The sequence below is a fragment of the Puntigrus tetrazona genome, chromosome 18, assembly GCF_018831695.1.
Source record: "Puntigrus tetrazona isolate hp1 chromosome 18, ASM1883169v1, whole genome shotgun sequence".
Lineage (NCBI taxonomy): Eukaryota > Metazoa > Chordata > Actinopteri > Cypriniformes > Cyprinidae > Puntigrus > Puntigrus tetrazona.
Window position 1 is genome coordinate 18,687,358 of NC_056716.1, and position 27,980 is coordinate 18,715,337.

Consider the following 27,980-nt stretch of genomic DNA (forward strand, 5'->3'; position numbering starts at 1 on the left):
TCTCTCTCTCTCTCTCTCTCTCTCTCTCTCTCTCTCTCTCTGTTCATTCCTGTAAAGATTTACCGCATTGCATTGTTAAAACAAAGTGTCAGTCATTATTACAGAAGGAAGAGAGAATAATGAACTATATCTAGAACACCGAAAAATAAAACTTTATTCACACTTAAAGGCCATTTTGAAGAAACCCTAAAAAACTATTTTTTTTGGCAGGCCATCCAAGGTACAAGATGAGTTCGATTGTTTTTGAGCACAGATTTGGAGACATTTAGCATTGCGCCTTTGCAGTGAATGGGTGCCGTGAGAATGGGAGTCCACGTGTGATGCTGAATTTCTCCAAATGTGTTCTGACGAGCAAACAGACTCTTTATAAGACTCTGGTATTGCTGATGAGCGTTCAGCGTGTTAACCGAGTAAAATAACGCAGAAACGGGGGGAAAGTTCTCTCCGTGTAGCATGTGGGACAAATATAATAATTTGAATCTAAATAGTGTCTAGATCTGCTCTTTCTGCTTCTCTAGTGCTGTATGAGTGGAATGTATTCATGCTCCGGGGCAGTTTAACACAATCTCACACTTATTCCTTGTCTCATCAGTGAACCCAGCAATCAATTCAGAACTCAAATTATAGTTAGTCTACTTTAGGGATTTGATTTCACTGGAACAAAACAGATGCCATGCACAACAAAATTGTACTTAAAGACGAAAGCGACCGTGCAATGATGTGAGCATTAAACTATACATTTTAATATTAAAACATCAGATTTAACTCGACTAAAATAAAGCTGCACATGTTTTTTCCCCTTCTATGATCGCATTTGACTACTAACAGGTCCTACTGTTTAGCCTAAAAAAAATATACTTATGTTTTAAATGTCTTTTTTGGTCGCCATTTTGAGATTCATTCAAGATTTTACCATTGTACGTTCAAATTGAAGGATTAAATATTTCTTTTAAAATATTCAAGTATGATTACGTTTTATTTCTGGGCTTTGTTTAGTCAAATATCTGTTTGCTGTATGAGGGACAGGTGATAATGTTCTGGAATGAGGGAGGTATCAGTGCTATTAGCATGATAATAAGCTGTCAGACGGCATCGTGTCAGTTCTTTCAAATGCGATTGGGACTCATTTGCACTGGTGTTTTTAGCCTGGAAAATAAATATGGTTTTAGAACATCACTTATGCGTGTATATCTCAGATGCAGTGACTTTGAAGTGCAATCTGACATAAAAAAAGAAAGTTTTAGAGCCATGTCATGATGAAAGCTAAATAAAAATAAATATAATTATAATTAAATATAAACTTTGCTTTTCAGGTTGCTTTTCATTGATTTGGATGATAAAAAGGTCAGACAAATAAACTTGAATTGAACAATCTCAACACATTTTAATAATACATGTTTTTGTCCATAAAATGACATATATATATATATATATATATATATATATATATATATATATATATATATATATATATATATATATATATATATATTTATATAATACATATATATATATATTTTTTTAATATATATATATATATATATATATATATATATATATATATATATATATATATATATATATATATATATATATATTTTATATAATATATATATAAATATTAATTAAATATTAAATAAAAAATATAAAATAAAATAATAATAATAATAAAATAATAATAATATATATATATATATATATATATATATATATATATATATATATAAAAAAATTAAAAATATATATTTATATAAAATAAAATAAAAAAATAGCGTCTTTCTTGATTAAAGATCTAAACATTAATGAGCATAATAATGAGCATGTAATGCCTTTAAAATGTGATGACATGGTTAATAAACAACATTTGTAATATCAGGTTCAAACATCTTAACTAACCTGATGACCTGCAGATAAAAGCTTGTATTATATTTGACATTTCCAGTTTCTATTCAATAATAAACCAACGTAACTGGTTGTTCTAAACCTCTGAAAACCAGTAAGACATTAAAAAAAGGATGATCCAAAAGAACAAGGCTTTTTTTGTGGGGGTATTCAGATTAACTAATGCTTCTAGAAAGCTCAAGTCTTCACTTAAATGAGCATTCATGGTTACTGAGACGGAGCTCATGTAGGCTGCATCATTCTTCGGTTCCTTATACGCCAACTGCACTGAATCACGCGTCCGAATAAAACCAGATCTCTCACACAAACCATGAACTGCAGGGTCAGGCGATGAACATTCAATGCGTGACTTTATAAAGCTTTCTTTGTGCCCTCGCAACAGCCAGCCTGCTGTGAGATGACGTGAATTGGTCTCGTGTGTTTCATTTTGTATGAACGCCGGACGGTCATTCTGACACACCAGCAACACAAGCATCGCATTTATAGAAAAACTTTTATTCAGCAAGGATGACTTAAACTGATCAAGCAGTATAGTCGCGTATAATAAAGCAAAGATTTCTAATTCCAATAAATACTGTTGGTTTTCAACATTTATAATCAGTAAAAGCATATTAACAATAAAAAGGTTTTGGTAATGATGCTGAAAATTCAGCTTTGATCACAGGAATAAGTTCTACTTTAAAACACATTCAAATAAATTGAATTGCAATGATATATCAATTTTATTAAATTATTTTTTTTTGTATTTATGACCATAAAATGCATCCTTTAAACATACTATAACTTTGGGCCTGTTCTGACCAAATCACGCACGTCAGACTGACAACAGGAAAAAGCTTTGAAAGTTATTTTAACCCTAAACCAGGCGATGACTCGCACTCGAAATCACGTTTCACGCTTATTAATCGAGTGCTGGAGGAAATGATTAATAAAAGCAGCGATTAAAACTAAAAAGTGTGAATCATCACCTAGCTTTTGACTAATCTTAAACGGATTAGAAGCAACTAAACACAGAAGCTATGACTAAAACTCAAAAGATTATATTTTAATTAACACACATGCGAAAAAAAAAAAAAAAAAAATATAAAAAAAATATATATATATATATATATATATATATATATATATATATATATATATATATATATATATATATATATATTTTTTTTTAATTTTCATAATCTCATTTAGTTTCTTTAAATATGAACCTGTTAAAAAAACAACTTCCTAGCACCGACAGCGACTCATTTGACAGCGACTGCAGGTGAGATCGCGCTGGTAAATGAATGCACAGAGCCTTGGAGATTCTGGCATCAGTGAATGTTTAATAACAAAGAAACCCACAGTGACAAAATATGACAACGGTGTGAAATAAGCACGACGACTTACAGGATCCGAGCGGCCTCTCTTCTCTTCTTTTAAAATACTGGAACAGTTTTAACTTAAACGAGACGGCACATGCCAAATGAGGAAAAAAAACAGACAAAATACTTATAAAAATATGCCATTAGATTCATATGAACAATCGTGGACTGTGAGAGCACTATGTACAGAGAAAGGCAATATATACCAATATTTACAATAAACATTGATGACGTCTTTCACTAGAAAGGGCTGAGAGGGTCACTTACAACAGTAAGACTCGACTTAGGACTATCATCACGGATCGATTTAAATATCTGATTAAAAATGCAGACTCTTGTTTATGAAAATATGACACGCCGAGGATCCCGTCTGCAGTGAGAAGTTATCTTCCGCAACGCTTCGACGTTTCTACCTACGAGTTCTTGGCACTAGCGTCCTACTGCTCAACAGGTCAATTGAAGCATTCCCGGGAATTTCCAAGCGCCTGGGAAACGTCTGACTTCACATCCTTCAGGCGAGCGAGAATTCGGGGCGTGACGCATTTTTTTTTCCCAGACAAACTAAGGCAGCTGCAATTGCTCGTTTAACAGGAAGCGCAGGCGGAGCTCTTCAGGGTTAATTGTCTGTTATAACGGCCGAAGGGCTGCGACCCGTCTGACTTCATTCTAAGCGGCGTAATCTACACACTCACAAACAAACACAGGGTTCATCTCTCCTGTGAACTCTGGATGTCTAATCGGTGAAGAAACAACGCCGTTCCCTTTCCTGAATGATCACGGTCAAAGAAAAGACGCAGCTGTCCGTCGGTGAATCTCTCTAATCCCGACTAGTTATATTACATCACGTGATGAGTTTTTGATTGAATAATGACTTTTTTTGTATATATATATATATATATATATATATATATATATATATATATATATATGTGTGTGTGTGTATATATATATATATATATATATATATATATATATATATATATATATATATATATAAAAGGTGATTGGACACAATTCTGGCTTCAAATTAATATCTTGCAATTCTGGCTTTTCAGAACTGCTTAAAGTAAGATTATATTACGGAGTCATAAAATCAGAATTGTGAGAAAACTGGCAATTATAAGAAAATTTGTTCTTTTTTCCCCCTCAGACTTGAACGTCAGCTTTATATGCTTTAATTGAGAGAAAAATGCCACAATTGTGATTTGCAATTGTTTACATATTAGTTCAACGGTGAAATAGTTCAACGTAGTATTTGTTTCTATTAAATTTAATAAAAAAGCAGAATTAAACCGTAGTACAGCAATGTGATCGTGATTGTTTTAGCGTCACAGTTTTAAGAAGCTAAAGGGAAATAACGACACGGTGCAAAAAAATAGTAAATGTTCGTAAAAATATGCTTGATTTTCTTTATTTTTTGGGGGGGGGAGGATGAAATAAGACCCGGATGTTTCTTTGTGAGATTCACCTGAATAGTTCTCAAAAAACGTACGAATGCGACCTCACTGACCCGACTCGAGTTGAGCGAGTGGAGAAAAAAAAAAAAAATCGAACAAAAAAACCAAACCAAAACAAAAACGCCAGACTACTTTATTTATAAATTAAGTGCTATATATAAAAAAAAACTTAACTAAAAATGAAAAAACATAAATACTGTACAAAAGGTTTTTTTTTGTCACAATACCTATATATGGAATGTCATTGCTGTTCTTTTACATAACATAGTGAAGTTTCTTTTTTTTATACATAAAAATGATTCGATAACCAAAAGAATAAAGTGATAATGTGTGATAACTCTGCCTGTGAGATTGCTGATTATTGAAGTAGTTAAAGTGTGTGTGTCGTATAGCGGTTCGTAGGTGTTCTAGCCTTATATTGCACATTGGTTACGTAAAATTAACTCTCGTTTTGCCCCGAATAACACAAAACGAGAGCTTTAACAAAAAACGTCTTCATTCTCCAACCAAATCACAGTCTGTCAAGACCAGTAGTCGACCGTAAAAGTGTGCAGACTGACAAAGCCGAGGACGAAAAACACTGCATTACCCATAATCCTCCCTGCCTTGCGTGACACATTCCATGTCCCTCCATCCCTGTCTTTTATACTTCAACCTTTTCCCGCTTTTTCTCTTCAAGGTAATGATCATTTTTTGAAGTATCGACACAATATTCAAAAAGCAGCCACAGGACACACCACATGGCGAGCGAGATATTTTACACCGAGAAACGAAGCGACCCGAAACACAACCTGACGGAAAAAACGAACACTCCATCATCGGCTGACGTCTTACACGCTCGTGCACGACGCGTCGGAGAACAGGAAGGGGCGGGGTTTCGGAGGGGGGGGAAGTGCGTGGGCTGGTCCAGCGGCTTGTGCGTGGAGGGGTGGGCGGGGCTTCCGCTACACACGCCACAGCAGTAAGTGGTTGGTGCTGTCGTCCCGCCCCACCGTCTCGCTGCTATTGGTCAGTCTGAAGTCTTCATAGCCGTCTCCTCCGCTGATGACCAGCAGGTTGGATTTGGCGGGCAGGAGGGTGGAGGCGCGCCGGCGGGAGGAGTCTCGTCTCTGCAGGCCTCCGCTGCTGCTCTCTGAGCTGTTCTGTGCTGAGTTCACTATGATAGAAATTCAGAACACACACACACACATATTTGTTATCTGACGCCACTGTGGCACATCTTATTGATATCCTTTATTCATACATATTTGTCTCGGAAGCATCCAACCTCTTCACCAGGCACAACGCTTGTTTTTAAAACGCTCAGTGGGTGATTGACAGGTGAGTAGGTGGGTCCTTTCTGTTGTTGGCGATGCATAAGCATGCATTAATGTTTACACTGCAAATGAAATAATCGCACATGTCCCTGACCTTTGTAAACGGTTTGTGTGACACGATGGCAAAATGTTCTAAACCGGTATACACTTGTCTTAGAACTGATTATTCGTGATGGCTAAATTAAATAAAATGATTTATAATTTTTTAAAATTATTTTATATTTAATTAAATATATGATATTCTTCTGCAGGGTCATTTTTTTATAGCAAATAATATCTGTGCATTAGCTAGATTTTATTTTTATGCAAAAATAAATTCCTTGCCAAACAATTACTATGAAACCAAAAGAAAGAATAACAAAGTACATTTCAGCTCACACTAAAAAAAAAAAAGTTTTAACTAAACAAACCAAAAAAATGTAAACATATATACATATATACATATATATATATATATATATATATATATATATATATACACATACATATATATATATATATATATATATATATATATATATATATATATATATACACACATATATATATATATATATATATATATATATATATACACATATATATATATATATATATATATATATATATATATATATACATATATATATATATATATATACATATATATATATATATACATATATATATACATATATATATATATACATATATATATATATACACACATATATATACATATATATATATATATATATATATATATATATATATATATATAGAGAGAGAGAGAGAGAGAGAGAGAGAGAGAGAGAGAGAGAGAGAGAGAGATATAAATTGAATTATTTATTGAATATCATCATTAACCATTCTTTAAATTATTGTTATTATTACATACAGTATAGTGTGGTGTAATAAGTTTTTAAAATATAATGCTACCTAAAATTTTTAACTGTCTGAACAAATTACATTATTGACACTAAAGAGAACAGTTCAAGTCACACCGAACTCCTAATTATACCTTAATAACAGATAAAAACACAAAACAAATTAACGTCTGCATGTTTCCATAACGCAGTATTGTTGCCAGATCCTCTGCTAATACTACCCATGCTGCAACACGCAGTGAGAAACTTACCTGATTCAGACGGCGGTGGGAAGCTGACGTCAAAGCCCTCTGGCAGCTCAATGCACGTGAGGAAGCGGACGTGTCCGGTGTGTCCGTGAGCAGATCCCATGGGGAGGAGGGGAGCGCGCAGAGAACCCGGCCCAGTGCTGGAGGACACGGGCGGGATGGCAAGAGTCAGGACCACCCCTGCACTGGTGCCAATCCACAGCAGGTCCTTACATGCCAGAAGAGCTGTGATCCGCAAACACGCTGCTTTGTGCTGACGGATGATGGCATCAGAGCCTGCAAGAAAAAAGAAGTGATTTTATTTTGAAACAGTTCTTTAAAGCGGTGTTGTTTTAGTACAGTTAATGTACATAGCGCAAACAACAAACATTTTTTAATTAAAAATATACGATTTTAGCAATGTTATACTGTGTTTATATATTTTTTGGATACAAGTTTCAGTTTTTAATTTTATTTAGATTGTTGTTTTAGTACATCAAGTTAAACTAAATACAAAAACTAAAGTGAAACTTATATATATATATATATATATATATATATATATATATATATATATATATATATATATATATATATATATATTTATTTTTTTTTTTTTTTTTCTTTTTAAATTATTTCAAGTTAATGTTTTATTTAAAAGTCTTTTTTTAATTTATGCTATTTATCAATGCTTATTTATTAATTAATTTATAGTTTTAATTAAAAAAATTAAAATAAGCCCTAACAATCCACATTTAAAGCCATATTGATTCTGGTCGCTCTTTAATGTAACGTTTTTGTGACTAGTTTGATCCTCCATCAGATAAAACCCATAACGCCGGTTTGCATTATATTATATATTTGCTGAATATTTTTACAACATCTTCTCGCATCTACGCTGTATACTATCTACTATATCTGTGGGTGTGAAACTGCAACCAAAGGCAGATTTTATATTAAATAAATAAAACAAAATAAAATAAAGCACATGTTGTGAAGTTATTTTAAATGAAATGAATGTATTTTTTCTTCTTTCTGTCATGAAAACCACAGCTTGTGGCATATGATAGCTTTAAAAACAAATTAAAACGTTCGAAGAAAAAAAAAAAACATGCAATAGAACGCTATTTTTAAACTCGAGCCTGCATCCTGGGGGAAAAAAACGATTTGCAGAAAAGGTAAACCTATGCCTAATTTAATGCTGATGCTGTTAATGCACACTAAAGCGTACCCGCCAGCATCTTGTGCACGGCTGGAGCCACGTCGACGTCGGTCAGGCTCTCGTAGGTGGCGGCGTGATAAAGCCGGACCTGAGCGCTGCCCTGCAGAGCGATCCACACACCTTTACCGTAGTTCACGATACTGGTCACACAGCGCCCGCTGTCCTGACCCACCTGGAACGAGTGCTGAACGACACAAACAAATGCCCACCGCTGTTCAGAAATCTGACATCATTTGGTTATAATGATCATATCCCTCAAGTTACATTTAGCTTAGCGTTTCATCCAATACAGACTGTTGCAAGTTAGCTTTAAAGAAATAAGCAGAGAAAGACAGTTTTGATGCTGCTAAATTAATCCGTTATGAAACTAATTCAATTTAAGCAGCACTGCAGAAGACAAGTGTCATTGTTTCCCTCGGTTTTGCTTCATTTCATTACCGTACACTGAATCTTCATTCATTTCCACACAGCTATTGAAATAAATTAAGTGTCAATATTCAGTTAAAACTTTGTTCTTATCTGATGATGTCAGTCCAGTAATATCTACAATATAACTGAATATGAATTTACAGTTATGTACACGGTATTAATTTACCATTACAGTTGTGATGTTATGTATGTGAAATTATCTACAAAAATTAATTTTCTAAAATTTAAAATTTCTATAAAATTATTGAATACGTATATATATAAAAATGTACTTTCTATATTTTTACCAAATATTGGAATCTTTTTTTTTGCTAACGTGTTTTCTTTCAGAAACTGATTGTTCATAACTCTCCCTGATCCGAGTATGCACCCTAGTTTTAGAGCGAATATTATAAAAATGGTCCAAAAACGATGCTTATTCGCTCAAAAAAATGAGGCGAAAACGCTCAGATCAAAACCTGTGCTAATTGAAAGAAAAGAAGTTGACAAAAAGGTTAAATCCAAGATTTGCTAATAACATAGCATGGAGTGAGATCCACACACGATTTTTTTTAAAAGGCTGGTCATTTTTGACCAAATCACAAGGCTTAAACCAAAACGTCTTCTCCCAGGCTGTTCAGCGTCTGACCTCTTGTGCTAAAGTGCTGGTGTTGATGATAAGGACCCGGTTCTGACAGCCACACCACAGTTTTCCCGCCACAGGAACCATTTTGGTCACGGGTCCGCTCGGAGAGCCCAGACACAGCGTTTGAGAGCTCTGGGCATCCCAGAAACTTCCTGTTATTCAGAAAAAAAACAAAGATTGTTGCTGCTAATCGTTCTTTTCGGCTATCACTGAATCATTTTGACCGGATCTGAGCTCACCTGCCTCCCTCTGATAAACAATCACCTCCCCGTTCGCCAGGGACACAAACACTTTGTTGTCAAGATACCTGAGAATTCAAAAAAGACGTTCAGTCTCCATGCCGACGTTACACAAGTTACCACGGGAACGGATCAATGAGGCGGAAGCTGCTTACAGGATACACAGGATAGAAGCAGAGTGCTGCATCTTCATACTGTTCTTCCTGTTCCTGATGTTGTCTGACGACTGGTACACATGAATACTGAAAGAAAACAGCCATTATTGATTAACACTATTATGCTTATGAAATATGGCATTTATGCGCTTAGTGGTAATCGCAAACTTATGGTGAAATGATTGATAAGTCTCTTATGCTCGCCAAGGCTGCAATTATTTGATTGCAAAAATAAAAATAAATTTTTAGTTTTTAAATATATTGTATAAACGCTGAAACGCTTCCAGTCACAAGATCCTTTACAAATCATTCTAATATGCTGATAATATTAGGAATTAAGATACATTATATACACACGCATCAAGTCAAATGCTCTCTAAGTCATTTTGACGTTCGACTGGCAGTGAGGCATAAATGCTCCACACCTGCTTGTGTGACGCAGAGAGAGAGAGAGACAGAGAGAGAGAGACAGAGAGAGAGAGACAGAGAGAGAGAGAGAGAGAGAGAGAGAGAGAGAGAGAGAGAGAGAGAGAGAGAGAGAGAGAGAGAGAGAGAGAGAGAGAGAGAGAGAGAGAGAGAGAGAGAGAGAGAGAGAGAGAGAGAGAGAGAGAGAGAGAGAGAGAGAGAGAGACAGAGAGAGAGAGAGAGAGAGAGACAGAGAGAGAGAGAGAGAGAGAGAGAGAGACAGAGAGAGAGAGAGAGAGAGAGAGAGAGAGAGAGAGACAGAGAGAGACAGAGAGAGACAGAGAGAGAGAGAGAGAGAGAGAGACAGAGAGAGACAGAGAGAGAGAGAGAGACAGAGAGAGACAGAGAGAGAGAGAGACAGAGACAGAGAGAGAGAGAGAGAGAGAGAGACAGAGAGAGAGAGAGAGAGAGAGAGAGAGAGAGAGAGAGAGAGACAGACAGAGAGAGAGAGAGAGACAGAGAGAGAGAGACAGAGACAGAGACAGAGAGAGAGAGAGAGAGAGAGAGAGAGAGAGAGAGAGAGAGAGAGAGACAGAGAGAGAGAGAGAGAGAGAGTGAGTGTGAATGTTTGTATGGAAAGTGACAGGATGCACTGAGGACACGGGCAGGTCTGAGCTTGAGATAATGAGTGTCTCTGTGGGAACGCAGTAAACGGGTGTACTGTAGTCAGCTCAGGGTCACCTGAGGTGAAAATTAAACCCCAAACAGAAGAACAGCAGGGGTGCAGTTAAATGCCATTACGTCAGTGAGTGTTACTATCGTTCGTCTTTTAATTAGGCCCGCGGGCTTTGAATGCTGCCTAAACACAAGTTTGAACATTCATAATAACTACCAATAGGTACATTAACAAACACTGTCATTATTTAATAGGTCATTAATTTTACATTCAAATCGTCAGAACTTTCATGCAAGTTAAATATTTCATTTTTTTATATTCCTTTTTGCTTAGTCCCTAATAAGCATTTTAAAGTTTTTATTGCTACATGATATATTAAAGTGGTCACAAACTGCATTTTTTAAATCATTTTATAATTTTAGTGTGTGTGTGTGTGTGTAGATATTATTTTAGGCAGGTGTATTCAAGACTCTCAAGTAAACTCCTACTGCTCTGATTGGCTAAAGTGCTAGTGTTATTAAAATAAGAGACGGACACTGCTCTGATGTTCAACATGGGTCATTCAGGTTTAAAGCGTATAAATACCCTGTACATATCAAACAGGAACAGGGGACGTCACCGAATCCTCAACAATATTGACTTTAACAGGAAAAAATGAGTCTTTGCTATTGTCCTCTTGCATTACCGACAAACTATTTTTCTTGTAATATCATCTGCGTGGTTCTGCTGATGAAGTGATCCTGTTTTTGTGAACTTTGCGTCTCTTGCGTCATGCTAAAGGCCAGTTTTGAAACTTAAAGAAAGTTTTTTGTTCTTCTCACAGAACGTACATTGGCCTGTTAGGTCAAAAGACGAAAGGGAAATTGATTTCTCAAATGCATTTTTCTTGTAATTACTTACAGATATAAAAACGACATTTTTTAATACTTAAAGGTTAACATGAAACAAAATGTGCATCATTTATTTTTTCTTTCTTTTTGTATTACTTTCAGGGGTTAGGTTAGTTTTTGCAGTATGCCATTTTTAAAGAAGAAAAAGTCAATTTCAAATAATCATTATTATTAGTATTATTTTTTGTTTTTAAGCTGATACAATCATGGTCAGTTGGGCATTGAAGATAATAAGCAATAACGTCACAGTCTACTTTTAAAGATACAATCATATTCGATTAGACTCGAACTGTTCCCTAACATAACATAACATAACATAACATAACATAACAATAAACTAGATCTTAAAAACGACATGAAAAAAAACATGAAAGCAACATAATATTAAACTAGTTCTTAAAAATTAAAACTACATTACATTTAGCTAGATATTACAATGGAACAAAAATAGAACCTGAAGTACATTTAAGTTCTACATTTACTAAACGTAAAAATAAATATGAAATAAAAGCTATAAATACCGACTATATGACCCCCTTTTTCCAGATATACCTCCAATCTTTACAACACACATTGCGTTACATATTTCACGTTTTTTCACGTTTTAATGCGTATTTGGCGCCAGCTTTTCTCGTGAGTATAATACTGACATGTCCAAGTCTGGACCCCAAATATAAAACATTTGTTTTTTTATGATTTTTTCTGAGAAAGAAAACTTTGCCTTATATTTGGGTCAATACGGCAATGCTAAAGTAGCTAATATTAAAATCGGCAAATCAATTCCTGCCCTGCATCACATTACAGAAGTGATTTGTTTGACCCACCAGCCGTCCTCGGTCCCGAGCCAGACGGAGCTCTGATACGCCTCGGGATCGATGCTCAGCAGGTCCTCCAGACTGGCGCGGGTGAAGGAGCCTCGACTGGACCGCCGCATGGCTCGGCCGTCCATGGGACTGTCCGCACTGAGCCGAGGGGCCCCGAACGAGCTCGGGACAGGAAACTCCTGCTCCTCCTCGGAGCTGGTGGTCTCGGTGGCCATGTCCTTCGAAACGGCTCCTTCGTCATCTGAGGGGAAACAAACAAACGGCAAACAATCACACACCGACGCGACGGCCTTCACGAGAACGAGCGGGCGCGTGCGATTTTAGAGCCTCACTGCCGAAGCTGGACGAGATGGTGGAATGGGAGGCTTGGCTCTGCAGCGTGGATGAAGGGCTGGGGGAGTCTTCGTCGTCGGTGTCGTCGCTGTCGAAGGGCACGAGCTCTGCGGCGGGAACGACGGGCGGCTCGCTGAGCTCCGGAGACGAGCCGAGATGCAGATGTGGAGCTGGGGTTGCGCAGACGCTGTGGGGTTTGACTCAGACGGGGCCGAGGGGGTGGAGTGACCCACGCGTTCTCTGAAGTAGACACAATGGGCATAAAAAAAAAAAAAAAAAAATCACATTGCATTTTTGCTGCTATTTGAGGTGAAGCCGTTTCGAAAGGCACGGCCGTTTAAATTAACATCGTATATAAACACGTAAACCTGGCAAAGATATAATTGCATTAAATACAATAAATGAAAAGCAAGCAATTTTATGAAAGCACATCAAGTTTTAAATGTAGAAATTTTGAAATGTAGATCACCACAAATAATATACGTGACCTTGGACCGCAAGTAATAAGTGTCAGTTTTCCAAAATTGAGATTTACACATCATTTAAAAAATAAATAAGCCTTCCTTTAACGGTTTAAGATATTTCGCTGAGATACAATTATTTGAAATTATGGAATCTGAGAGAGCAAAAAAACTCACAATATTTGTAATTCTTAGCAGAAATTAGGTTATATTATATTTAGGGTACAATAACTAGCAAAATGTCTTCATGGAACACAAGCTTTACTTGATATCTACAGATTTTTTGCATTAAAAGAAATATATAATTTTGAGCCATAAAATGCATTTTTGGCTATTGCTACAAACATATCCCAGCGAAATAAAACAGGGTCAAATATAATACACACACGCACAGTAAACTAAAACGATTCAAATAAATGAAATCAAATATAAATATTGCATTAACGTAAACTTCAAAAGATTTAACATGTTGCCTTGGCAACAAATTAAAATAAATGCTTTAAGGTTGACAAATAAGTTATTAAAATTGTTATTCATTAAAATAACTAAAATAATAAAAATAAAGCATCAAATCTCTCCCGATCTCTGGATATTCCCACATATGCTGTAACCTCATGGTGCTCATTTGTTATCGGTCTTGGTTGAGTTGAGCAGGTGTGTTCGGGGCCGTGGCTCTCACCTGTTCTTCAGGCCCGGGACAGCTGCGATGCAGATGATGCGAGCGGAGCAGACGGCGATGCAGGCCTCCACCGTGGGCTCGTCCCGGATGTTGAGCAGACACACCTGACCCACGTAGCCATCGCTGTTACACACCCACACCTCATACGTGTTCTCTGGACAGCTGTGGCTGGGGGAGGCGCAGGAGAACTGCATCCCGCTGCGGGTCTTCATGATGGGGATGGCCTTCAGGAACTCAGGGTCCCACTGGTCTTTGTTCATGGCTGCACAAGAGATGGAAACCATTGCCTTTAATATACAGCGTGCTTGTCTTTTCTATTAACGTACAACACGCATTTGTTGGACTAATGTGAATATGAAGCGTACATCAATATACTATATAAAGGATTAATTGATGTTTTTTTTTTTTTTTTACATGAATGTAGGCACTTTGTAAAGAATATCGTGCAGTATTGGAATGTGCATTAAATATACTAAATATAAAAAATTATTTTGTATAAATACAGTTTTTTTCTTGGGCTATGCACAAATATATATATTGTATTTTACCATGAAACCAAACAAATACTACAAAAATGCAGAAAAAATGTTCATCAAGTACTTCACACATCATAAGCACCATTTGTTACATTTCTTGTGAAAATATGAGGTTAAAAATGCCTACAGTTTAAAATAAAACCACAATGTAAAGCTAAAAAAAAAAATTAGAAACACTAAATTACTAAAAAAAAAGAAAATGACAACTGATATATATATATATATATATATATATATATATATATATATATATATATATATATAAATATATATTCAGCTAAGCTCATTAAAAATGTTAATAAATACTATAAGCATACATAAATTAATATAATACTTATAGTATGCATAAACAAACATATGCTAATTCGCTGCATGGCTCTGATGGTTTACCGAGCTTCTTCTTGGCTTCCTCAAAGGCCTGCTCAAAGTTACTTCGGGTGTCGGGGCTGCTGAACTCAAAGATGAAGGTGGTCTCTGCTGAAGTGCTGGTCAGCTCTAGTTTAGTGGGCAGTAACGTCATGCTAAAGGCCAGAGACTGTTTGTCGGCCAGCTCCCGGTGCACCGACGCCATCAGGTCCTTTATCACGTCGTCCAAACTCTAACACACACATACAGCATATAAAAACACTTCGGAAGATTCCACCTATTCCGAGGAAGAGGCGAATGAAGTATAACTGGAATGAGCCATAAATTAAAAACCCCATCTATCCTAATTATGCACACATATGGTTTCATTAGATTTAGTTTTTATGTTTTTGCACGCACTATTGTTTCCCTCCTATAATCAGTCAGGAGGTATGCAATCCACCACGTGAACGTGAAACTGGTATATATCTATGTGCTCCACACCAAGGTTAGACAGACCTGATGAGGGAAACTGAGTGTTTCTGACAGTTTGCTTATTTGACCAAGAGTGCTGAGATCTTCATCCAGACGGCTGATGGTTTTCTGGATGTTTTCTCTGTTAGTGGCTTGATTGGAACCTGTGATGAAGAAAATACACGTGTCCGTAAAAGAACATAAAAGGGGTAAATAAATAAATTAACTTTTAATAGATCAAATGAATGACTCATAAAAGAAAAACACATAAACTTAATACACAACACACAAACAAATATCAGAAAATAACACAAAGGTAACACTTTGGGATAGGAAACGCTTATTCACTATTAACGATGACTCTCAGTAAAGTCCTTAATAATTAATAAAGGTAGTTAAGTTTAGGTATTGGGTAGAATTAGGCATGTAGAATGAGGTCATGTAGAATAAGGCATTAATATATGATTAATTACTAATAATAAATGGATAATTATAATATGCATGCTAATAAGCAGCTAGTTAGGTGATCCTAAAATAAAGTGTTACCATAAAAACGATAATACATTGTAAATAATAATATAATAATAATTTTTTTAATATTAGATAAATTCACATAAATTAATAAAATAGATATCAATACTACTGCTTTAGAAATGTAGACTTCTAATTCATCTAACTCTAAATTTGATGAACTTTTTAAGAATATATATATATATATATATATATATATATATATATATATATATATATATATATATATATATATATATATATATATATATATATATATATATATATATATATATATATATATATATACACACACACACATACACATATATATATATATATATATATATATATATATATATATATATATATATATATATATATATATACACACATACATACACATATATATACACATATATATATATATATACACATAAATATACATATATACACACACACACACACACACACACACACACACACACACATATATACACATACATGTAGATCATGTCATACTGATAGTATGATATAATAACACTACCTTTAACCACCTCAATGTCTTCTAAGGGCAGTTTCCACAGGAACTTATATTTACTCGAGGTGTCGATGACACTAGCAGCAGAGTATCTGAAAGAGAGGCAGAGAGAGAGGTTTTTGTTCCAGCATGGGTTGATGTGGGCTAGTAATTATTCTAGTATCTGATAGTTTGCTCGTTCACATGCGGAAAGGGAGTCAGTCATTAAAGATCACTTAAAACAGCTCCCGAATGAGCATCTACTCTCTGTTACAAGATGCATTTACAGATTTTGAACGATGTCCCAGAAATCCTGCAAATCATGAAAGCATATGCTACAGGGAACCAGAGCATTCGTGTGGCGCTTGCACGACTGTCCACTAGAGCGCAGCGTTAATCAGAAATCAGCTGCATTTATTTTGGCCGTCGGAGCAGAAGAGCTCAGGGGACTGCGGGGTTTTTAAACCAAACACGATTTTTTCCCAGGCCCTCCTCACATCTCTGCCCCTATTAAAAGAATACTGCAGACTCACAGACTCATGGAGCTCCTGCGCAGAGATCCAGACTTCCTCTTCAGCGTGGTGCAGATGAGCAGGTCGCTGAACAGAAACAGAGACCGGTCCTTCTTACCGCCCACCGTTTTCTACAGAGAACGACAGAGGTTCAGGAAGCTCATACGTCTGCCTAAAGCCATCTGATTTCTTGTGTTTATTAGTGCTCACCGCTTCCACCACCATTTCTTGTCTTAGAAACTTCCTCTGAGGATTCAGGATCTGATGGTGGGGGAAAAAAAACATTATTAGATATAACTGAGGGCAAATTAGCCTACACACTATCCATCGGACACACCATTGGAAACCAAAACTGTAAATACACAGCAAAATACATCAGCATTTTAGTACAAATATCTAAAGATAAGATGTAATAAGTCTTGTTTTATTGTTTTAATAAAAAAGAGATTCAATTGACATATTAGAACCTATATAAAGGATTTAAATATATAAAAATTACATTAAAAAAATTTAAACCGAGTTTGAAACCAATCACTTTATTTAAAGTGCCCCCATTATAGATTTCATGCGGTGTGTAAAGTGAAAGAAAACATCCTTCAAAGTTTTACATCTGAAAATACACGTGTAATGTGTGTATAAAGCCACGCATCTCAAAGAAAGTCAACTCCGAATCATCGAAACGAGTCGTTTTTAAAACGGATCCCGAGCCGTTTCATGGTGATGTCAAGACGAAACACCATATTGCGATCTGACTGAAAACGCGACTTAATTCTTGGCAACTAGATGCAAATACACAGATTAGCAAAATGTACAGATTAGCGTCACGCAAAGAGGGGTTCGGAAAAGTGAATCGTTTGGGAGTCCTCAAGCAAATAAAGTGTTTTTTTGACCTTCCGTGCATGTCAACCTGTTGTCGGGGGGGGACATGAACCTTTAACCCATAATAACCCATCATAGGGGCACTTTCTGGATGAGTGGTTTCGAGCGATCTCTCACATGCTCCACGCCCTCGATGTGCGCCTCGATCTCCTGCATGACGCGCGTCTCTTTCTCCAGCTCCTCGGCGGTGCGCCGGCCCTTGTTGATCTTCTCAGCCAGCCGCTTGATGTTCTTCTGGGCGTCCAGCAGAAACAGGTAGTCAGGGTGATCTTCAGGAGTGTGCTTCAGTAGATCCTGATCCGTACAAACAATGAGAGTTTACCAAAAAACGTACGCTCATAAATCGATCATTTCGGTCCTAGATATTCAAAGACTGTATGCTATAGCAGATTGTAACCATTTTAAGCATTTTTTTGTCCTCAACTTTGATAAGATTTGAAAAGGATTTTAACTAAAACATACAGGGCTGAATGATTTAAGAAAAATAAAATGGCATTTTCTGATAAAAATTTGGATTGTGATCTGAAATGTCATTGTTTTGATTGTTTGTAAAACATAAAATAACAGTATTTTTTACAACGCCCTTACTCCAACAATAGTATAAAAATAATAACAATTAGTACAGTCAAATGACTAATCATGCTTAATCGCATCCAAAATAAAAGTTTGTTTTTTCAAGCAATACATATTTACTGAGTATATTTATTATGTATAATTACAAACACATGCATGTATATATGTAAGAAAAATATGCTGTATTTGTACATACAATAAATAAACAGTACTCATATGCACAGCTCTAATTAAAAATAATTATAAAACAAATTATATTAAAAATAAAGAAATTAAATAAATATAAATAAATATATATATATAATATATATATAAATATATATATATATATATATATTTATTTAAAAAAATTTTTAATTATTATTAGTAATACTACTACTACTGCTACTACTAAGTTAGGTTTATGTTTCTCATTATATATCTGTTGAAATGGATGCCACATGTTTTATTCCCAAATTAACATTATAAGTGACAACGATGCGGAGACTGAATTGATGCGGAGATTTATTTAGCCTGAACTTTTCAAAAGCTACATGCCTGTGAATTTACACGGTTTAAACAAAATGCACTCTTTGCGATTTAGCAGTTGTAAGTCATATTGCAATTTTGATTTTATTTCAATTAATCGCTCAGCCCCGCCTCATGTGCTCCAAACCAACTAAACTGCATTAAAATACATTATATCAACAAAAAAAAAACAACAATCGTGCACAAAAAGGCTATATAAAGCGGTACGGTTAATGTCACCTTAACTAGCAGCTCGTATCGTGGGATCCGCTGCACAGGTTTAATCATCAGATCGCCCAGAGCTTGTTTCTCTTTATTCTCACGCATGCTTTGCTGAAGAGGAAAGACACAGAATAAAAGTGAGACACAAACAAATGAAAACAAAGTACAGCTATACTTCATACTGTTTTGAACTTGCATGTGTACACTTTCTCCGACCATGCTTTACTAGACGACTTTTCGGTCAGCCGCTAGAGGGCAGCAAGCCTCAATACACAGTTTAAAACATATTTAAATAAAAAGCACTCTTTGCGATTTAGCAATTCTAAGTCATATTTTAACCTCACCATCTATGGCTAAACGCATCAACAGCCCACCTTAAACAGAAAACGAACCCCGCGTTTTAACAGGTCAGAGTTTCTTTGCACAACGACGGAAATCGAAAGTTTATATAGCCATATGACGACCCAGAGCCGCCGAACAGATAACTGCAGCGCAGAAGTATTTTTACCTACACGTACGCACGGAAATAAAGCCGTGATGTACCTCGAGAAACTTTAGGAAAGCAGGCTTGGCCTCCTTGGCGATTCTCACTGCGTCTTTGGCGTTCATGAAGTTGTCGATGTACGCTGAATAAATGTTGGCGAGGATCTCTTTGGAAAACTGGGGAGAAAGAGACGTCATTATCAGCATTGAACAGAACAGCCTGCGAATCATTGACAGACACTTTTTAAGGAGCAGCACTGTCCTCAGAGAATTCTGAAATGCGACCGTACTCCAAAAAAAACATTTTTTTGCTACTGAAATGTCTTTTCTGTGTAGTATCGTTGTAAAGGGTGGTGTGTAAGGACAGACAGTCCTCGAATGGATCTCGAGGAGACGCTATGAGCGTGTGACTCGGTCTGAAATGTTTCGCTGTGAAACCTCCGGAGGCCTAGTTTTACGAGCCTTGAAGAACAGGCCGACACATCTGCGCGCCGTCCGTTTTATGGACGCTTTCGTCGCGACTCCCATTGAAATAAATAAATAAAACTATCTGAAATGTTACGCACAGCCGCCTGATGCTTGTACTGTTGTACTGAATATCGAAGTGCGTATAAAAATTAATAAATCAATAATAGAGGTTGTGGATAAGTAATGTGTTGCAACGTAAACAGCGTTGAAAAGCACTATGCATTTAAATGACTAGCATATATGATTAACTTTAAGTAAAAATGAATGAAATGATATTTTATCTGCAGTTGTACTGAAGATTAAAAGTGCACATGAATTTAAAATCAAATAGCAAATAGCAAATATAATCTAAAATAAAAACAAAAATGTAATAAAATTTTAAATTAAAAATTAATAATAAAAATATATATTTTTAACAGTTTCCATTTGAACACAAAGTACAAAATAAAAAACTAAAATATATAAAATGAAATAAGCGTCTCATAGTTTAGCTCACGTTTCCTCAGTTTGTAGTGCATTAAAAGTGCACATGAAAGTAATATAATAAACATGATTTAATAATTTGATATTTTAGTTCATCAAATAAGGTGAATGATCCTTGCTTTTTGTGTTTTGTTTCTGGTTATCTTGACTCCAGCATGTGAGTCAGGTTGTGTGTTATTTAATAAAAGTAATAAAATAAGCAGTTTGTTCTGTGCAGAGCATTTTGAAGTCCCTATGGGAAAAAAAAACAAGGAAGAGAAAAATGTCTCCCAGAACCATAAAAACATCAGAATCGTTACAAAACAGCAATTAAAAACTACTGTAAATTACAACACGAACATGTAGGCTTGAGAGCGATCCACTGAGATTTCCGCTTAATGTCACAGGGTTCGGTGCGAGCCCTAAAGCGACGCACATCCTCATAAAACCCATAAAACACAATCACGGCCTAAACGAGCTAACTACCCGAGTTCGTCGACTCGTTTAGTCAGAGCCCATAAACATCCTGCATTTGATGAGCAGACGTGAATCTGACAGGAACGTCTAAACAACACCGAAGCAGCACTGGGGGCAGAGGGTCAGACAGATTAAAACCCCGCATTCCTTCAGCTTACGCTCAACACACTGCTACACTGCATCCCAGTCAGCAAGCTCACAACACACACTAACACTTATGACAGCGTACGAAGAGATCATTTGCAAAAAACAGATAACTCTTAAAAAAAAAAAAAAAAAAAAAAAATACAGTTTTTTATAAGAATAACTTAAAAAATACAGCTATTTTAACAAAATAAAACGATAAAAAAAAACATGATTTTTGAAAAGAAAAAACCCCCCTAACCTCCTATATAGACTAGATTTCCAAAGTTTGAGGTTGGTGAGATTGTTTTAATATTTTTGAAGTGTTTTATGCTCACCAAGGCTGCACGCATTTAATTAAAAACACTGTAATAATATTATTGCGATTTAAAATAATTGTTTTCCGTTGCAATATATTTTAGACCATTAATTATTCCTGTGATGCAAAGCTGAATTTTCAGCATCATTACCCCAGTGTCACATGATTCTTCAGAATTCGCTCTAATGGTTTAATTCTCAAGAAACATTTCTGATTATTATCTATGTTGAAGACAGTTATTTTTGTGGAAACCGCGTTACGTTATATTTTTTGGGATCCTTTGATGAATAGAAAGTTTGAATAGAAAGATCGGCAACTTTTGAAAGAGAAATCTTTTATAACATTGCAGCATGTTTTGTCGTCTTTAGAGCCATTTACTATCATTTTGATCAATTTAATATATAGAATAATTTCTGTTATAAAGATTTCTGAAAAATAACCATAAAAAACATTGAATAGTAGGAATGATACTTAAAGTAAGACGAGGACCCAGCGGCAGGAGACTGTCTGTGTGTGTGTGTGTGTGTGTGTGTCTGTCTCTGTGGCTGTGTGTGTGTGTGTGTGTGTCTGTGTGTGTGTGTGTCTCTCTCTGGCTGTGTGTGTGTGTGTGTGTGTGTGTGTGTCTGTGTGCTGTGTGTGTGTGTGTGTGTGTCTGTCTCTGTGCTGTGTGTGTGTGTGTGTGTCTGTCTGTGTGTGTGTGTGTGTGTGTCTGTCTGTGTGTGTGTGTGTGTGTGTGTGTGTGTCTGTCTGTCTGTGTGTGTGTGTGTGTGTCTGTCTCTGTGGCTGTGTGTGTGTGTGTGTGTGTGTGTGTGTGTGTGTGTGTCTGTCTCTGTGTGTGTGTGTGTGTGTGTGTGTGTGTGTGTGTGTGTCTCTGTGGCTGTGTGTGTCTGTGTGGCTGTCTGTGTGTGTGTGTGTCTGTCTGTCTCTGTGGCTGTGTGTGTGTGTGTGTGTGTGTGTCTGTCTGTCTCTGTGTGTGTGTGTGTGTGTGTGTCTGTCTCTGTGGCTGTGTGTTTCTGTGTGTGTGTGTGTGTGTCTGTGTGTGTGTGTGTGTGTGTGTGTGTGTGTGTGGACTTGTGGAAGACAGAACGGCACCAGCATCACGACAGCACAGCCCCTAACGATGTAAGTCCGGCGAGGTGAGACAGCGTGGCTCCACGTCAGCTAACAAGCAGCACATCATCCTTTTAGGACGGAAAAAAAACCACCTGCTGCAGGTCTTTCATTACCGCCCGAGAGCCGCTCCAGCCTAGATCTCACGTGTGCGGCCAATCACGGACCATACATGACATCATCATTATGAGACGGGCCGTTAACGTGAAAATAGACCACCGAAATATCTCTTGATTACAGCAGAATGCCACAATTTGTTCCGTTCCCAAGCTATTTCCGAACCAGGTCTTAATAAAGGTCTTAAACCAGGGCTTTAAAATTACTTTACATTTACGTAAGGCCAAAAAAAGACATGCTTCTCCATGCGCTTCACCTGATGGGAAAGTGCACGCTTTTGAATATGTAGTAAAATGCCAATACTGGGATATATGATGTACGTATGATGCTATTAAAAAGTGTTTTGATCCTGAATTACTCAACTTTATCCAAATTAGATATTTATTACAATTATTTATAATAACAGTGCTTTATATATATTTTTCTCGTTCTGTTTCATGCATACAAATACAAATTTATCATAAAAAAAAAAGATGCTAATCAAATAAATATAATACTTTAAAAACGTCATTTTTAAAAATGTAATCAAAGAAAATTACGACAGTATTTTTTTTTGCAAACAGAAGTTTACAGTTCAAACCAAAGAATGTATGGAAAAATTGTATTTCTGAAAAATGTTTTAGTAATGTTTTAGTAGTGCAAATCGTGTACGGATCCATAAAACCAAAACAACAGGAAAAAGTATCTCCAACACACTGAACTACGATTTGGGAGGATATTTCTCACCGACTGGATGAGCACATGGCCGATAGTCTGTCTGTCGTGCCATTGGTTGACACAGTCCAACACCTGCTCCAGGAACTGCTCGTGATGCTCCAGGATCTCAGGGATCTGGTAGAACATCTCGTCCACCAGAGACGGGTCACAGAGAGGAGAGTTTTCCGGGTGCTTGAGGGGCTTCATGTAGCCCTGAGACCAGAACAGCGACAGAAAGAGACGGAGAAGATTTAACTGCATGGAAGAAGTGAATAAATCAAATAGATATTTTCATTGCAATGCATTATGACATTAACTGCTGAGATCCCGATGCTGTCTAGGTTAGAAAGGCTGTGGGTTTATAAGAAATTTAACATTGGTGCATGCTTGATGTATTAGACCGAGCATTGAACGTGCAAAAATAAACATAAAAAACATGCATGCAAATAATAAAGAATACGCATTAGTAAAAGACAGAATGTGTGTTTGCATGTGGTGGTGGTGGTCTGGGACGGACTTTGATGAAAGGAAATGCCTGACTCTCCTCTTGGGATGTAAACTGTGTCACATCAAATGCAGATAAACATTCAGCTCCTCCGACTACACACTCGCAAAACAGAGAGTTTTCAAAAGCAAAACTGTGTCTCAATGATTTAGTAAAGCTCATTCATAATCGAGCACAACAATAAATGCAACCCGTTTTAACTTTTTATTATTTAAACCCATTTTAAAAATGCATATTAATATTAACAGAATTTCTTTTTAAATATAATATTGTATTTTATATATATATATATATATATATATATATATATATATATATATATATATATATATATATATATATATATATATATATATGAATAAAACTATGTTAGAACTACTTTATGGTTCTAATATTTCTGCTTAAACATTTAAATGCTTTATCCTTTACTTAGAATCAAAATATGCATTTGTATTTATTTCTTTATTTTTCTTTTCCCATCCTGAATGAATCATTAAAAATACAAATAATAAAAAAAGAAATTATTCCCAATAATAACAGAAATGTGTATTAATTAGTGATGTCAAATGATTAATCAAAGTTTTTTCTTTACGTAATGTCACGTGTGGATACTGTGTATATTTATCATGTAAATAAAAATACAAACAGTATATATGAAAAATTTTATTATATATTTTATATCAAATATTTATATACAGATAATATATAATGTAAGAATATAAATATATAATGCATATTCGCATGTAAATATTTTCAAAATATATACTGTATGTGAGTGTATTTATATTTAATATATATATTGCACACATACATTGCATAGACAAAAATGTTTATTTCAGACGCGATTAAAAACAGGTTTAAAAACAGCGTCTGATTCAGTTTCTGTGTTTTGACTAGCAAGCATCTGGCCAGCGTTCCTCTAGCGCGTCTAACGCCCAGAAACACGCCGGTGCGCTCTCGTCTGTCATCTATCGTCCACATTCACACCTCGAAGGCGATTAACCTGCGCTTGTGCGTCTCTCTCACTGCACGCCATTTACAAAGCAATGATGTTGACTGGAACACAATCATTTCCCCCAAAGACGACCGCTTCCTTCAACGCAGGACGAGAGCGCAAACCACGCTGACAATTGCTCAGTAATGGGGCGTTTTGGAGGTGCGCCGGGGCGATCGAGCACAAGCACCGCTGCGCTCCGCCGCTCGCTCACCTTGTTGCCACGGCAACCGCTGCACCAGCTGGAAGAGGTTGTTATGAGTCAGGAGCGATTGGAAAAGATGATGATTTGTTGCTCTCTTTTGCTTATTAAACTCAGTAGGCGGCTTCCGCTCTCGCTCTTACAGTAAAATCAGGTTGCTTTTGTTCTGTTCTGTATTGATGGGCAATTGCAAGAATTATTCGAGTTCGTGCAAACGATTCACGGCCGTTAAGCATCATATTCAAGGGTTGTTTCGTAAACGCATATCGCTTATGTTTCATGATAGTGATATTTTCATTTTGGCCATTGTGTTTGATGTGATAATTGCTGGTTTAACAGAATTGCTCGCAAGTTTTAAGCATTTTCAGTTTGTGGTCAATATCATCAGCTTTATATGAGCTCAAAAGCAGGCTTCAGTATTCATTTCGACGCGTTTCGTACCTGAATGAGTGTGCGCAGAGACTCAACGTAAGATTGTTCGGTGTCCAGCAGAGTCTTGATCACATGTCTTCTCATATCCTGCAGAGGGAAATAAAGCAATAACATAAATACATAAAAAAAACTAGTTAAAATAAGATGAATGCATACAAATAAAATTAAATGCAATTATGTTGAGACATTTAAAATAAACAAGTAAAACGATAAACACTAAGATAAATGTGTAAAAATATAAATAACAATGACATTAAAGTAATACAATTATTAAATTAATTTAATAAATTAAAATAAATAACAAACATTAAGATAACAATAACAAATGAATAAAATAAGGCAAATACAGATTTGATTAAAATTAATAAAATAATAAAATAATAAAAATATTTAAAATAAAGATAAACAAGCATAAATAAAAGAAAAGAAAAATCTGAAATTAAGATAAATTGTTGACAATCTCACAAAACTGCAATGTTTGCAAACTAACCTATGGTAGCCAAAGATTCAACCAAAATACTATTAGTGCCACTTTTCAAACATCTAAAATCTCGAAATCTTCGAGCAGCGTTTGGTTCTCCAGACACGAATGATTCCTTGAATCATGCGTCACCGATGAGCCGTTTCCTTACTAACTCATCATATGCACCATTTCACTCGCTGAACCATGAAATATGTGTAAAAAAAAATCCTACAGATGCGTATTAAAATATGAAAGATAGCAGGCTCTTTTCACATGATGCTGAAAAAACCTACCTAGCAACCACAAAGCGATGTGGTAAAAAAAAGAGTGAGTCTTACTACTATTTTACCTGAAGGAACACTTCTTAATCTCAAGAACGGTATTTTGGTCGCTATAGTAATTTCTCGTAACGCAAACACACACACACACAAACACACACTTTATAACGAAGCTCTAATCAAAATAAGAGTTTCCTGTTTACTGGTTTGTGTCAGGGACTGAGCCAAATATGTGTATGTTTCCGTCTAAGAGAAGATAACCTTCGCTAACCGCCGTGATTCAGCCCTGAGCGACACCACACACACAATCATCATCATCCGACTGAGACGTTACTGAGAAGAGCAGATAATGGTCAGGATGCGCCGCTCTTTCACGCAGCATCTCTGAAGCGCCCTGCTCAAACACGCAGGAACAGGAAACGCCACCCCCGAAGTCACGTCTGCCACGAACCGGGCTGAACGAGAGAAGAAAACTGCTTCAAAACGGCTGAACTTGGCTTGTCGGAGCGGTTCCTGCGAGCAAAAGCTCGGCGCGTTTACTGAAACGCTCTTATTCCTTCACGAGAGTTTATTTCTGAAGGGACGTCAGCAGCAGCCCACACGAAATCAACAGTCCCGAACACGGTTTAAAATCAGCTCTGAAAGGTTTTTCTGTTCCCCGCGGATGCGTGAAACCGATTCAAAGTTAGAAAAGATTTCTATTGTGAATCCATGCTATTCTTTTTAGGATGTTTGCACTAAAATATTGTGCAGCAACTAGAAATCAGATCAGAAATGAAAATAAAACCAGCATGCTAAAGCTTTTTGAGGGAACGTGTGATATTGAAGGCTGAAGTAATAATGCTAAAAATCTGGCTTTGATCATGGAAATAAATGCATTTCTAAAAAACATTTACGTGCAATAATCTTTCACAATTTCACAGTGTTTTTAAGTGTTAAACAAGCTACGTTTCTGATCAAACTTATACAATATGTATTATTATGTGTACACTAACACACAAAAAAAAGTATACAAAAGTGCTATGTTATCAATTATTGTATGCAATATTAAAATGTATTCACATACAGCATGTGATAAGATAATATTATGGTACTTGATCATAATCATTTAAAACTGGTACCACTTCAACTTAAATACTTGCGTTTCAATTATTGCCTTAAATTTTACAGCCCACTTGATTATGTTTAAAAATTTATTTCGACTTGATCTATATTAAACTGACTAAGCTGACATAGCTAAAAAAAATTGTTTAAATGATTGTTAAATGTTTTTGATGAATTAAAGCTATAGAGTTACATCTGTCTATAGATTATACATAGTCTTATTGATTATATTTTTGTGCAGTATACCATCATGGAAAAGCAAGCAAGCAAGCATGAAAGAAAAAGAAAGGAGGCTGATGTGTGTCACGTATGCCTGATAATCATGTCCATTTCCTCCCATAAAAAACAGGTGCTTTGACAGACGGTACTAACCAGCACACTCTGAACTGCGCCGAGCAAACCCCAAACGAACCCGCTGACCTGCTGCGAGTCGCTCCAAACCGACTCATTCTGAACCGGTTTCAAGTGGTTTCCCAGCAGGCCACTGCAGAATCTCAGGACGAGCAGCGCTGTGCACGCCGCGAGGAATTTAAGAGACTGCAGAGCCTTTGCCTGAACCCGGTGCTTAATATAAACTGGTAATAAAAACACGTTTAAAG

The 27,980-nt window shown here is 36.1% G+C and overlaps 1 protein-coding gene across 1 annotated transcript in view; it reads right to left on the reverse strand.

Annotated features, from left to right (window-relative positions):
• Positions 1 to 3,207: 3,207 nt before the first annotated feature.
• LOC122362529 (rho guanine nucleotide exchange factor 17-like) overlaps positions 3,208 to 27,980 on the reverse strand; it is a 72,058-nt gene continuing 47,285 nt past the window's right edge. The window contains 20 exon segments of the mRNA XM_043264017.1: positions 3,208 to 5,879; positions 7,157 to 7,429; positions 8,364 to 8,538; positions 9,412 to 9,560; positions 9,648 to 9,715; positions 9,803 to 9,889; positions 12,598 to 12,838; positions 12,930 to 13,082; positions 13,085 to 13,170; positions 14,071 to 14,332; positions 14,997 to 15,204; positions 15,471 to 15,589; positions 16,483 to 16,568; positions 16,989 to 17,098; positions 17,178 to 17,228; positions 17,964 to 18,140; positions 19,167 to 19,259; positions 19,692 to 19,808; positions 23,434 to 23,616; positions 25,546 to 25,623. Of these exon segments, the coding sequence (XP_043119952.1) occupies positions 5,668 to 5,879; positions 7,157 to 7,429; positions 8,364 to 8,538; positions 9,412 to 9,560; positions 9,648 to 9,715; positions 9,803 to 9,889; positions 12,598 to 12,838; positions 12,930 to 13,082; positions 13,085 to 13,170; positions 14,071 to 14,332; positions 14,997 to 15,204; positions 15,471 to 15,589; positions 16,483 to 16,568; positions 16,989 to 17,098; positions 17,178 to 17,228; positions 17,964 to 18,140; positions 19,167 to 19,259; positions 19,692 to 19,808; positions 23,434 to 23,616; positions 25,546 to 25,623 (2,928 nt within the window). The 3' untranslated portion in view covers positions 3,208 to 5,667.